The sequence below is a fragment of the Prionailurus viverrinus genome, chromosome D1 (genome assembly GCF_022837055.1).
Source record: "Prionailurus viverrinus isolate Anna chromosome D1, UM_Priviv_1.0, whole genome shotgun sequence".
NCBI classification, from domain to species: Eukaryota; Metazoa; Chordata; class Mammalia; order Carnivora; family Felidae; genus Prionailurus; species Prionailurus viverrinus.
Window position 1 is genome coordinate 16,945,163 of NC_062570.1, and position 13,005 is coordinate 16,958,167.

Here is a 13,005-nt window from a genome sequence, read left to right on the forward strand (position 1 = left end):
GAACAACTCCCGTATTTGGCCCAGTCCAAAATCCTGCTGTTAGGGGGCGGGACTAGGAGGAGGGCATATTCCACGTCTGCCCGTCAACTGACCAATCACCGCCTCAAGGGGGCGGGACTTCATTCTGTCCCCGCCCTTTCCTCTGGAAAGTAAATACGTTCGGGCACCGTTCAAACAGACCAATGGGTGCCGGATGTTTCCTGCGGTTGCTCCTCAAGATTGGTCGGAATTCGTCGTCCCGCCCTCCTTGTCACGCTTTTTGCCCCACCCTTTCGCACACAAGATGGCGGCGCCCAGCGGAATAGAGGCCGCGTTTGGGGTTTGCTGAAGCTGACTCCCTTTCCCACTGCCCCTTTGGACGCAAAGAGCCGCGAGCCCCGAGGACAGGGGCCGGGCGGGGACAGCGGTTCCTGCGTAGCTGGACCGCGAGCCCGCGCCCAGCCTGCGCCGCCCCCACCCGGCCCCGGCCCGATCCCAACCGTTCCCGGTCTCCTCTCGGTCTGACCCACTGCCCGGCCGTGGTTCGCCACCACCAGGCCTCCAAAGCTGAGATATCTCCTCCAGCCCGGGCTCACCTCCACTTTAGAGATGTTTGGCCTCTTCCCTTCCAAACGGGCCGCATTCAAAACCGGGACTCCTGGACCAGCACCTGGTCTCCTTTCCCTCCACTGAGACTCCACTTCGCTCTAACCCACTCCTTCCTCTGTTTCTTGATTCTCCCTGGCTTGGAGACTGCCTCACTTCCCTTCCAAATTAATCTCCGACGCCCCCAAATATTATTAACCTTGACACCCTCCTCAACCGGGAGTCAGACTTCTTTTGGATTAACCTCCACAGTCCTATCATGGAGGCTGTGTACCTGATAGTGAATGGGGTGGGCCTTGTGCTGGACCTGCTGACCTTGGTGTTGGATCTCAACTTCCTGCTGGTGTCCTCCCTCCTGGCTTCTCTGGCCTGGCTCCTGGCCTTCATCTACAACCTGCCACACACGGTACTGACTAGTCTTCTGCACTTGGGCCGCGGAGTCCTGCTTTCACTGCTGGCCTTGATCGAAGCCTTGGTCCGGTTCACCTTTGGGGGCTTGCAGGCCTTGTGTACTCTGATGTACAGCTGCTGCTCTGGCCTGGAGAGCTTAAAGCTCCTGGGGCACCTGGCCTCTCATGGGGCACTGAGGAGCCGGGAGATACTGCACCGGGGTGTCCTCAACGTGGTCTCCAGTGGCCATGCTTTGCTGCGCCAGGCCTGTGACATCTGTGCCATTGCCATGAGCCTGGTGGCCTACGTGATCAACAGTCTGGTCAACATCTGTCTCATTGGCACTCAGAACCTTTTCTCCCTGATGCTGGCCCTGTGGGATGCCGTGATGGGGCCACTGTGGAGGATGACGGACGTTGTAGCTGCCTTCCTAGCCCACATTTCCAGCAGTGCTGTGGCCATGGCCATCCTCCTCTGGACCCCCTGCCAACTAGCACTGGAGCTCCTAGCGTCAGCTGCCCGCCTCCTGGCCAGCTTCGTGCTTGTCAATGTCACCGGCCTGGTGCTGCTGGCTTGTGTGCTGGCGGTGATGGTGACCGTGTTGCACCCGGACCTCACTCTGAGACTGGCCACCCGGGCACTCAGTCAGCTCCATGCCCGGCCATCCTACCACCGGCTGCGAGAAGATGTCGTGCGGCTATCTCGCCTGGCACTGGACTTGGAGGCCTGGCGCCGAGTCTGGAGCCGCAGCCTGCAGCTGGCCACCTGGCCGAACCGGGGAGGGGCCCCCGGGGCTCCTCAGGGTGGCCCGAGGAGGGCGCCCTCGGCCAGGACCTGGCGACAGGACACTCTTCCTGAAACAGGGTCCAGATCAGAGGCAGAAGAGGAGGAGGTCGGGACGGTTAGAGCAACAGCTGCCCGCGGCCGGGAGAGGCTCAATGAGGAGGAGCCCGTAGCTGGGCAAGACCCATGGAAGTTGCTCAAGGAGCAAGAGGAGCGGAAGAAGTGTGTCATCTGCCAGGACCAGAGCAAGACGGTGCTGCTGCTGCCCTGTCGGCACCTGTGCCTGTGCCAGGCTTGCACCGAAATCCTGATGCGCCACCCCATCTACCACCGCAACTGTCCACTCTGCCGCCGGGGCATTCTGCAGACCCTCAATGTCTACCTCTGAAGACTCCTTCCCTGTCTGCCCACCTGTCTGTGCTCCATGAAGCCACCTGTGCTAGGACAGCTTTAACACCCGACCTCTCGGTTTCCGGCCTGAATTCCCTCCTGCCCCCATGGCTGTCATGCCAAGCCTCTAAGCCATACATCCAGGACATTGAGATAGGATACTCTGGAAGACTTATGACCCGGGTGGGGCAGGGTAACAGCTCTTCCTTACCCAGTGGGTCCCTGTGACGCCGGAGGTGGTGAGTGTGTCACACTATGCAAGGCCCCGAGACTGCCGTGGACTCCCCTCCAGGTTGCCAGGGCCCATCCAGATGCCAGCCTCTGGGGCTCCCCCGCTGTGCTTCTGGTTTTTCTGTTGGGGATTTGCAGGTCCTCTCCCTGGCCCCTCCCCATTTCCTCCCCAGCTTCAGCCACAACAAAGCACTGTCATTTGGGTGTTTGGGCAACTCAGGGGCCTTGGAATGATCTTGAACCTTTGCTTTCAGCCAGAGCGCCCGTGCCCTGGTAAGCCTTGGGGATAGTATCTCTCAGGTGCCCTTAGAGCTACCACTTCTGCCTGTCTTGATCTTACGAGGCTCCCTCCCAACCTGATCCAAGAGCTAGGATCAAGAGTTTACCCCTTGGAGGGTGGGTGTCTTCACCTGGCTTTGGGACCACATACCCTCTGGCACCCCAGCTCCACTGGGAGCCTCAGGAGGGATAACCAGATTTCTACTCCTACCCTTTTCACTCCCCACATCACAGAGAACATTGGCATTCCCCTTCTGTTTGTCTCTCCCTGGCACTGGGGAGGGCAGACTGTGCACATTTGACCAGGGTCCAAATACAGAAGGGGCCAGCCTAGGGGCATGCAGCTCCCTGCTGGGTCTGTGTGGCCCAGTTTCTAGTGAATAAAGTTCTGTTGACCGCTCTGACAGCCTCTGTGTGCATCCTTACAGGGGCGAGCAGTTGGTCAGGTTGACTGATGCTGCAGCAGGGTCCTTTGGTCCTGCTGGAGTCACTGTGGTCTGGGGGGACCTGGTGGGGGAAGAGATAAGATAGGATGTGAGTACTGTGCCTCGGGGAGAGCCCGTGCCAAGGGCGGCTGAATCCACCCCCGATTTGTGCCTTCTCACACACCTGGCTTTGGAAAAGCCCTCCCCGTCTTTTCTACTTTTGCCAGAATGAAGTCCCAGTATGGAGGAGTTGCGAACGGCTTCCCAGCTTCTCTGGTGCCACTCGTCCCAGGAGGGATTTGGGGTCCTTGCTGTCTGGAGTCCAGTCTACCCTCTGGTCCCTGGAGGAGCTGGCCCTTGACTTTGTGTCTCTTGGCATGGTGTGGGGCTGTGGTGGGCTGGGGTGTGGCTGTGAGGCCTCCTGGTGGAGAGCTGGGAGCTGAAGCCTAGGACCTGAGCCCAGTCCCCATGGTCATATCTGCCCTCACAGGACCAGCAAGAGGGGGGCGGGGCACTCCCCCATAATTGTATGTTAAATCTAGGAGCATAATGCCAGGGGCAGCTTTCTAGAAGCCGTTGGGTGGTAGGGTGGGGGTGGGGTGAAGAGGGAGAAAGGGTAGGTCGGGAAGAAACTGAGAAGAGGCCCCACCACATTCTTTGGGGGTTGAGAGGCTGAATTGATTGTGGGTCTGGCAAGCCCTGGTTTGTTAGTCATTGGGTTGGGGGTGGGGCTGGGGCTGGGGCTGGCTTCTGGAGGTCTGAGGAGGGGAACCTTGAAGGGGCTTTGTGGCTAGCCTCAGACTTAGTGGCGCGGCCCACCCAGGCTATGCCCAGCATGGTGGGGGAGTTCTTCACGTCCATTTTGGAGTTGGGAGGCCTGGGGAGAGCTCCCCGCCGCCCCCCCCCCCCCCCTCCTTCGCCCAACCCTAGGGGAGTTGAGCGCGGGGAGGCTTGGCTCCTTTCAGTCTCTGTTTAATGTGAGGATAAACATTTTCTGAGAGAAGATAAACTTCCTGAGCTGGGAGCAAAGGACCCCTTTTTCCTGCACCCCCATCCAGAATTACGTTGGCAGACGTCAATACCCCATCCTCCCCCCTAACCACCCGAAGCAGGCATGAGCTCAAGCTCTTCAGGATCATTGCTGCTTTCTGGAGCTGGGACGCCCTCTTGTGGTCATCTCAGAAATTACTTATCTCTAGCCACCCAGGAACGCACCACTTCCCTGGGATGGGGGACAGAGAAATAGCTTTCCAGTCATCTAGAGACCAGGCAAGCAGCCAGAGCAGTCACAAATGCAAACCCCGGGCTCCATTTTTGTTGATCAGGGCAGGGGTGTGTGTGTGTGTGTGTGTGGTGAAGGTAGCTCCCGCCCCGTTCATATGACATCTTTGAGTTAGGAAAAGGTGGTCAGAGCCCCATGTCAGAAGGCCACCCTCCTCAGCCAGGCACTCCTATTCACGTCCCACACGACTTAGGGGCAGCTCTATGGAGCGGCCTCTCGGTCAGCTAGGCCTGCATCCTGTATCTCTTGCCCCACGGCTTGTCCAGCCCAAGAGCCCTTCCTTCCGCATCGCTCCCTCTCCCCTCCCCAATCCTCAGAATCAGGGCATCCCCACCACTTAAAGAAGAAAGGCTGAGCCAGTAGGAGGATTTTTTGGGGGGAGATTTATTGAATGGTCTCTGAGAAAAGGGCCCAGGAATAGGAAGGACAAGAGAGGACCCAGAGAAGCAGAGCACCAGGAAGAGGGCACCCCACCTCTGGGGTCCCGGGCCAGAGCAACTGGGGGACCCACACCTGCCAACACAGAGTGCCCCTTGGTTTTGGGCAGAAATCCAGCCACTGCCCATATTGCCAGCCCTGATCTCAGACAGCCTCTGTCCCCATTCTCTGCCAGCAGCAGGACGGAATCATTCACAACATCCCAAGGGGGGGGGGCCAGCCCTCCCGGATATGTGACTGTCAGAGTCACACCCTCCTTCCCTAGGAGTGAGAGAGCGTGAGCTCGCTCTCCAGTGAGCATCAAGCGAAGACAGGGGAGTTGTGCCAGTCAGAATACACCAGAAACCCCGAGAAGGTGCTGTCTGTCTTGATGCTGGCATAGATGCCAATGTAATCACCCACGCCCACCTGCACCCACACCTGGTCCTCTGGCTCCAGCCTCACCATGGCGCCCCCGGACAGCGAGGCTGGCTTGGGCCACCCTCCAAAAAACTGGAAGAAAGAGGCGATGGACTCGCCGTTCTTGACCAGATCGAACTGCAGGCTAGCCCGGTAGACGGTGGCGTGGACCGCGAAGTAGTAGACCCCGGGCACCTGGCAGGTGAACTTGCCGGTGGTGGCGTCGTAATGTCCCTGCTCGTTCACCAGCACGCGGTCGAAGGGTAGGGGCGCGTCCGACGGCGGAGGCACCCGGCTCTCCGAGCGCTTGGCGCTGAAGGCGGAGCGCGGAGGTACTGAGCACTCGCCCGCAGGCCCGGTCGCCCCCGCGGGTCCCGCCTCTCCTCGCGGCCCGGGCTCGCCCCGGGGCCCCGGCAGTCCTGCGGGGTGCGGGCAGCGGTTAGGGCGAGAGTGGCGGCGGCGGCGGCCGCCCGCAGCGGGGTGCACGGAGGGCGACGCTGAGCACCCTCCCCACCCTCTCTGGGGCCCCCTGCCGCCGCTTCCCCGGCGAGGGCGGCCCCGCCGCCCGGGCCCCGGGCTCCGCTGCCCGAAGGGCCGGGGCGGACCCGAGCGGCCGCCCGCAGAGGGTCCCCGGGGCCGTGGCCTGCGGCGGGCTGAGTCACCCTCTCGGCGCCCCGCTCCCGGAGCCCGGCGGCGCCCCCTGGCGGGACCCCGAGGCCCGGCCCTCCGCCCCGCGAGCGCGGACGGCCCCGCGGACGGCGACCCGGCGGCCTTCTTACCTGGCCTCCCGCCCTCGCCTTTCTCTCCCGGAACCCCGGGCGCGCCGTCTCGCCCGTCGCGGCCGTCGCGGCCGGGCAGGCCCTGGCTGCCGTGGTGGCCCGGCGTGCCGGGGAGGCCGGGGTGCCCCGGACACAGGCTGGGGATCTTGTTGTCGTCCAGCGGGGGCGAGCCGGCCGCCAGGCCCAGGAGCAGCACGGCGACGAGCGGCCTCATGGCGCTGGCACGGGGACTCCGGCCGCCGGGGTCCTCTCGCAGTCTGTGGGTCAGGCGGGACGGGAGTCGGGACCCAGAATCCGGACCCAGAATCCCACTCGGCGCGGCCGAGCGCGTCCCCACCCCACTGCCATGGGCCGGAGGCTGAGCGGCCGCGGGGGAGAGGAAGGAGGGTCGCTCCCGGAGCCGAGGAGACGAGAGCGCTGGGGCGGGGGGGTAGCGGGGGGTGGGGGGGGAGCGGGGTGGAGGAGGGCAGGAGAGGCTGGCTGCCCCCGTCCCGCGCCCCCCGCCCGGTCTTTCCCCCAGCCCCCTCCCGTCCCCACTCCTCCCTCCTGCTCTCCGCCAGACTCACCCCCTCCCGGCTCCCGGGGCCTCCTTCGGGGCGCTCGCTCGCTTCTCCGGACCCTCCAGCTGACCCCTGTCCCGCCCCCGCGCTTCTCCCCTGCCAGGCGTCCCCTGCCCTCTTCGCCCCCCTGGTCCCGGTTCGCTCCCTGCCGGCTCCGCTCTGCTCCTCCCAGACTCCAAGAGGAAACCAGTTGTTCAGGGGCCAAGAACTCCGAGCCGGGAAATAGCAGGGAAATAACTCGTGGTGTCGCCCGGCCGCTGGCCAAGGTTTGGGAGAGAAAGGAGGGGGAGAGAGTCTTAGCTGGGCACAGAGAGGCAGAGCTGTGTGAGACAGACACTCAGGACACCCCGTGCTCCAAGGAGCCGAAGGAGAGGTGGTGCGGTGATGGAGACCAAGGACCAGACCAGTCCAGGAGAAATAGAAGCTGAGAACCCAGGGTGGAGAGTTCTAGAGGCAGACGGACAACCGGATCCCCAGGACTCAGAGCAGGGCCTGCCACAATTCCTAGGCACTCAATACATTTTTGTTGAATAAATGACAAAAGTCAAAAGGCAGGTTTTCAGGAGAACCCGAAAAAGGAGGTGGCTAGGGGAGGGCAGAAGACAGGAAATGGGGGTCAGAGGCTTGGGTGGGGAAGCAGTCCTCACTGTCAATGGCATGGTGTGGAGCTGGGGCAAGTAAAGGGACAGGGAAGCTTCCATCAGCCCCTCTGGGGACTCCTCTTCCCCTCCCTGGGAGGCTCCAGAGAGGATGGGCAGAGTCCCCTGCCTGCCCGCCCTGATAGGCAAAGGTGGATGGGCAGGCAGAGGGCAGGTGCCTGCTTCAGGGTCAGGGCTGGGCACAAGCCTCCAGGCCAGCCGCCTCAGGCAGCCTGTTGCAGTTGAAAGGCCAGGGGGTGCCCAGTAGAGCCAGGCCGGACTGGCACTGGAGCTCTGCCTCCTGGCAGACAGAGCGGCAAGGGGGAAGGACGCTGCCTGTGGGGGTGCAATGGGGCACAAGCAGCCCACAGAGGAGCCTCCGGAAGTTCTGGTAACAGGGTAGACTTGTCAGGCTCTGTGGAAGGAGGAGATCAGCGCTCAGGAGCCACACTCTCACAGCTCCCTCCACTTCCAGCGGGGGGGGGGGGGGGGGGCAGGGTGGTCCCTCCCGATCTCTGCCCGGAGCACCTTGTAACTTCTGAGGACCTCCATCACTTCCTCCTGGGTGGCCATGCCCACCCAGATGTTAGGGAAGGCTGTGGCGTTGTAGCTCAGGCCGATGCACATCTCCACCTGGACGGGTTCACAGGCCAGCTCTGTAGGGGCGGGAGGGGACAATCACTGTGGGGATACACTGGCTGATGACCCGGGGCAAGTCACTTCATTGCTCCCTCTGGGCCAGATGGGCATTGTTGTGGGAATCAAAGGCAACAACGTGGAGAGATGCTTTGCACATATCGCGGGTTCTATCATCCTAGAGAGCCTGCCCAAATATCCTTTGCCAGCCCTGGGCATCAGGCAGGTGTCTTTTCAGTCTCTCAGAGCATGGGGCACTGACACTGGCAGGGACTGCTCGGCATCCAGAAGGAACTCCCTGCTCTCACCTCCATCTTCTTCTGCTTTTTTTTTTCTTCCCCTTTTTTTTAATAGGCTCCACACCCAACATGGGGCTTGAACTCATGACCCTGAGACCAGGAGTCACATGCTCTACTGACTGAGCCAGCCAGGTGGCCCTCACCTTCATCTCTGAGGTGGGCTGTGGAGAGGGGCTCTTTGTGTGACAAGGCTGGGCTGGTTCTTTTCTTAAAAAAAATTTTTTTTTAAATGTTTATTTTTGAGAGAAAGAGTGAGTGTGAGCGGCAGAGGGGCAGAGAGAGAGGGAGACACAGAATCCGAAGCAGGCTCCAGCCTCCGAGCCATCAGCACAGAGCCTGACGCGGGGCTTGAACCCACAAACTGTGAGATCATGACCTGAGCCGAAGTCGGACGCTCAACCGACTAAGCCTCCCAGGCGCCCCCTTTTCTTCTCTTTTTTGAATTTGTTCATTTATTTTGAGAGAGGGAGAGGGAGGGAGAGAGAGAGGGAACCACAAGCAGGACCCACACCAGCAGCATGGGGCTCGAACCCACGAACCGCAAGATCATGACCCGAGCGGAAACCAACAATCAGACGCTCAGCCGACTGAGCCACCCAGGCGCCCCAAGGCTGGGCTGGTTCTTGAAGCCCCACCCACTGACTCCCTGATTCCCACTTCCCTGGGGGGTGACATTAAGTACCATTGCCACCACTGGGTGAGAGTCCCTCCCGGACTCTGTGGAGTGGCCCCTGAGTCAGGATGGGGAACTCTCCATCAGGGAGGACAAGGGTGTCCGTTAGGACAACCTGTAGGATTGCTATGAACAGGCACCCAGCTGGCTCAGACCTGCCGCGCCCTGCCCACGGTGCTCTGGGCCAGGCTTCTCACCTGGGGGCGGGAGCAAGGGGCTGCTGCAGTTGCCATTGCTGCTATCTGTGCAGTCTCTCCACGTGTCACACATCCACTGCAGACTCTTACACCCTCCATCGCGGCAGGAGAACTCTCCGGGACCACAGGGATCTGGAAGCAGAGGGGGCGTGGCAGTGCCCTGGGGCGTGCCTGTGCCCCCACACTGCCTTCACGGTGCCCCGACCAAGGTCCAGAGCCCTTCCTCGCTCTCCCAGAGGCAGCCGTACCGCCCACGCCCACTCACCCCGGGGCACCTACTCTCAGTGGCATTGAGGGCCCTGTAGGTGGCAGAGAAGCCCCCACTGCTGATGCCACGGTCTGTCCTAAAGAGCACCACCAGCTGGTGGCTGGAGGAGATGAGGCGAGGTGGTGGCTCCGCTCCACAGAACCTGCCCAAGGCGGAGAGCAGACCTGGGCAGGGGGCCCTCGGAGACCCGGGGTGTTCCCACGTCACTGGGACTGGCACTCGGGGCGATGCCAGAGGGGATGGGACACATGGCCGCTGACTCATGGAGCTTAGGCCCCCCCCCCCCCCCCCCCCCCCCGAGAAGAAGCCACACATAGGGAGCAGACGAGGAATTAAGCAAACTGCTTGAACTCGAGCCAGTTGGAGATGGGAAAAACCAGGGAGGGTGTGAGGGGAAGTGGAACGGGCCCTTCGGGGCAGGAGAGGCAGGAAGGGAGGGCGCTGACCTTCCACAGAAGGGCAATGTGGAGCAAAGGCTTTGGGCTGAGCAAGGACAAGCCTTTTCCTAGGGCGACAGTGAAGAGACCTCTGGCTTAGAGCAGGAGGAAGGATGGGATGTATCCGGGGCTCCTGCTCTGCTGCTACCTGCCCAGGAGGCCCAGGGCCCCCGAGGTGCTGGTCTCATACACCGCCACGTAGTCCAGCTCGCACTCGTCCTGAGCTTCTAGGCTGAAGTTGTGCAGCTGCAATTCCACGCCGCGTCCCGCAGGCACCGAGATATGCCAGGTGCAAAGCTGGGGGAGGGCACGGATGGAGAAGTTCGAGGGTCCCTTCTCCCATCCCCGTCTGGGCATCCAGGCTGAGCTCCAGGAGGGTTCCCTCCCTGCTGCAGGCTGGGTAGGGTGCGGGCGGGTGCAGCCCCCGCTAGCTCTTATCCTCGGCGGTAGAAAGGCCCTTTCACTTGTCTGCTCTGAGAGATAAGTTTACCCAGCAGGGGAAACTTACCTGGCCACCTAGTAAACGCTAAATACGGTTCCCTTTCTGCCTGTTGGAGCTCCGATCTTCCCAAGAACAAGGCAGTGTCTCCCATGCCGTTCCCAGTCACACAAACTGGGGGCACAGGTGTGCCCACGTGTGCCACACCGCCCTCCCCGTGGACCGCTGGCTTACCTGTTGGTGAGGGTACCTCTGCAGGTAGCTGGGAGCAGAGAAAGTGCCCTGGAGCCCAGTCAGATTCCCCCCACACCCTGCGGAGAGGAGGAGGGGCTGGTGAGTTTGCCAGGGTCTGTCTGTGCCTTCGCCCAGTCGGGCTGGCAGGGACCGCAGGGGAGAGTTTTTGGCCAGGCCCATGAGGAAGCAAGGTCTGGGCCAGAAGAATGCCCTGGCAAGCTTGGGGCTGGGCCAGAGCTGGGGAGCTCAGGCCGAACCCGAAGCAGATGCCCGAAGACAGTACATGCCCTGTGCCTGGCGGGGCCCGTACCCAAGAGCTTGGTGCTGCAGTTGGCCTCATCGCTGCCGTCAGCACAGTTGGCAAAACCGTCACACATTGAGTCAGGTAGCAGGCAGACGAGCTGGTCACAGGGGAACTCGTCATGGGCACAGTTCCCTGGGGAGGGGCATCTGGATTCAGACCCCCCCCCCCCCCCCCCGTCCCCCTGAGTCTCCACCCCTTTGGCCAGTGCTGGAGGGGCGTGGAGACACTTGAGAGGTAGCCAGAGACATGGTGGGAAAACACTCACCGTTCCCGGGGGTCACAGCCTGGTACCAGGCATGGAAACCAGATCCTTCCACACTGCCGTCAGAGACGAAGGCCACCCGGAGGCGGCTGGCGTTGGTGTTGAGTGTAGGGGGAGGCACCTTCCCGCACACTCTGCAAGAAACCAGGTTGGGCGCCATGGAGGCTCAGAGCTCAGGGCCAGCCAGACTGGGGGCTGCCTGGGCCCCGTGGTCCTCTTTCTTCAAGCCCTGAACCGGTGGCGATGCGGTCAAAAGGGGCCCTTTCATTTCCTGGGGAGCTCTGGCTTTCCTGACCTGCACATCCATCCTTGTGGCATTTATTCATGGGTAAGATAGGTGGGGGCCCCATTTGACAGAGAGGGGAGGGTGACCTTCCCAAGGTCATACAGCAGGCACGGGGCAGAGCTGGGTCCAGAGGTCAGGTCTCTCGGTGTCCTTCCAGCCCAGTCTTTCCCAACGCTGCTCCCTGGTTCTGCCCTCTAGACGGCAACGCAGGGCAGCGATGAGATCTCCTGGGGGCAGGGGGACCCACCTGAGGAGGGGGCCCTCAGGCTCAGGGGAGATTTCCAAACGATCGAAAAGACAGGAGGCCACGCTTTCCATGCTGAGCGCTTCAATCTTGAGTTGTACTGCATGGCCTGCGGCCACCTGGATATGCCACACGCAGTGGGCGTTGGGTGGGTAAGGGTCTGGGTAGTTGGGGCTGCTGAAGAAGCCCCTTGGGCCAGGGAGGAGGCCCCCACAGGCTGCAGAGATGAAGATTAGAGTTCAGAGCTCAAAAGGAGAGAGACCCTTTTATTTCCAAGGTTCCTCTTCCTAGCCCCCCTTCCTCCTGCCATCTTGGGCTCTTCTCCAGGAAGATCTTCCCTGGGTACTCACAGGACTGGGGTGAGGGGCTCATGCCTGCCTCCTTCAGCTGTCCTTTAGGGTTCCCTGTTGCTGGAGAGGGGGTGGGAGTGGTAGGGGTGGTGGTGGTGGTGGTGGTGGTGGTGGTGGTGGTGGTGAAGCCTTGGGTGGGCAGTGGGTGATAGGAGGCCCCAGGCAGGGGTGTAGTCTGCAGCTCTGGAGGGAAGAAGATGGGGGAGTGGGATTCAGAGGAGCTGGTTCTCTAGGGGTGATGAATAGAGTGGCACATGGAATCTCATTCAAGAGCACTTTCAACCCAAGCAGGGCCCGGTACTCACGGGCTAGAATGATGGCCACCAGAAGCCCGAGCAGCAGGAGCAGGAGGCTGGCCAGCAGGAGGACACAGAGCCAGGAGAAGTGACAATCTGGCTGCAGCCCTCGGGGCCGCCGACCTGTGGGTGTGCGGGGTGGGGTTTTGAGAGCCCCTTGGGCTCTCAGCTCCTGGGCCTGTTCTCCCCCGGTCACCCCCTGAGATGGTTACCGTGCCAGGGAGCCGGGACGCTGCAGCTGGCATCCTCCCGGAAGGCCGGTGGGGGAGGCCCTGATTCAGGCTCAAAAGCAGGATTGCAGAACTCAGTCTGAAAGGGAAAGTCTTGAGGGCTGGGGGCCAGTGGTGGCACTGCCTGGCTGGCGTGTCCTCTGGGCACGGCCAGCCCTAGGCAGCGGTCTGGGTCTTGGGAGAGGGGTCCTATGGGACCCTTACCTTGCTCAGCTCTGTCGCCTCCGCACAGAGGATGATATCTGAGCATTCCTTCATGGCTCAAGGCTCTGCATGGCTTTCCTGGAGTCCCTGTGATAGCCCAAGACCGCCAAGGGCCCACTCCCTGATCCGAAACTGCCTATCAAGGGGCAGCCTCTGCTCCCTTGGGGGAAGGGCTGCCAGACTAGACTGACTTTCAGACGGCCCTTGGCGGACCGGTTCAGGCTACTGGCTACTCGGTCTCTGTGTGGGGGAAGGACGCAGGCAGAAGGAATTCGCAAAGGCATGAAAGGGTCCCTTAATCCAACTCAGCTGAGGATGCTGAGGTCAAGAGCTTGGCTCAGGGCAGCAGTCCTTAAAGGCACAGGCAGTGGTGGAGGACACCCTGCAGAGGAAACCAGGTTCTCGGTGGGGGTGTGACCAGGGGAACTGGACACCCCACTTTCCTAACCTCACCCAAAGTACTGAGT

The 13,005-nt window shown here is 61.7% G+C and overlaps 3 protein-coding genes across 3 annotated transcripts; 1 reads left to right on the forward strand and 2 right to left on the reverse strand.

Moving 5' to 3' along the window:
- The first annotated feature begins 259 nt into the window (after positions 1-259).
- RNF26 (ring finger protein 26) lies at positions 260-3,059 on the forward strand. Its single transcript, XM_047823358.1, has one exon. It carries the CDS (start codon positions 845-847, stop codon positions 2,144-2,146), a length of 1,302 nt encoding a protein of 433 aa, XP_047679314.1. The 5' UTR covers positions 260-844; the 3' UTR covers positions 2,147-3,059.
- Positions 3,060-4,728: 1,669 nt separating this feature from the next.
- Positions 4,729-6,698, reverse strand: C1QTNF5 (C1q and TNF related 5). Its single transcript, XM_047823359.1, has 3 exons — positions 6,548-6,698; positions 5,982-6,238; positions 4,729-5,621 (listed from the first exon to the last, which is right to left on the reverse strand). Exons 2-3 carry the CDS (start codon positions 6,193-6,195, stop codon positions 5,104-5,106), a joined length of 732 nt encoding a protein of 243 aa, XP_047679315.1. The 5' UTR covers positions 6,196-6,238; positions 6,548-6,698; the 3' UTR covers positions 4,729-5,103.
- A 194-nt stretch (positions 6,699-6,892) lies between these two features.
- Positions 6,893-12,775, reverse strand: MFRP (membrane frizzled-related protein). The gene is made up of 13 exons (XM_047823357.1): positions 12,539-12,775; positions 12,317-12,413; positions 12,114-12,227; positions 11,809-11,991; positions 11,462-11,675; positions 10,932-11,062; positions 10,673-10,798; positions 10,363-10,439; positions 9,838-9,986; positions 9,264-9,394; positions 8,985-9,116; positions 7,708-7,835; positions 6,893-7,594 (listed from the first exon to the last, which is right to left on the reverse strand). The coding sequence occupies exons 1-13, from the start codon at positions 12,590-12,592 to the stop codon at positions 7,370-7,372; spliced, it is 1,761 nt and encodes a 586-aa protein (XP_047679313.1). The 5' UTR covers positions 12,593-12,775; the 3' UTR covers positions 6,893-7,369.
- Positions 12,776-13,005: the final 230 nt, after the last annotated feature.

Excerpts from the sequence above, each read along its gene's own strand:
- RNF26 (XM_047823358.1), top strand. The coding sequence starts at position 845 with ATGGAGGCTGTGTACCTGATAGTGAATGGGGTGGGCCTTGTGCTGGAC.
- C1QTNF5 (XM_047823359.1), bottom strand. The coding sequence starts at position 6,195 with ATGAGGCCGCTCGTCGCCGTGCTGCTCCTGGGCCTGGCGGCCGGCTCG. Across the intron at positions 5,622-5,981 it reads AGGCGAGGGCGGGAGGCCAG|GACTGCCGGGGCCCCGGGGC; the intron begins GTAAGAAGGCCG and ends CGCACCCCGCAG.
- MFRP (XM_047823357.1), bottom strand. The coding sequence starts at position 12,592 with ATGAAGGAATGCTCAGATATCATCCTCTGTGCGGAGGCGACAGAGCTG. Across the intron at positions 10,799-10,931 it reads GGCTGTGACCCCCGGGAACG|GGAACTGTGCCCATGACGAG; the intron begins GTGAGTGTTTTC and ends GCCCCTCCCCAG. Across the intron at positions 7,836-8,984 it reads CCCCTTGCTCCCGCCCCCAG|AGCTGGCCTGTGAACCCGTC; the intron begins GTGAGAAGCCTG and ends CCGCCCCTACAG.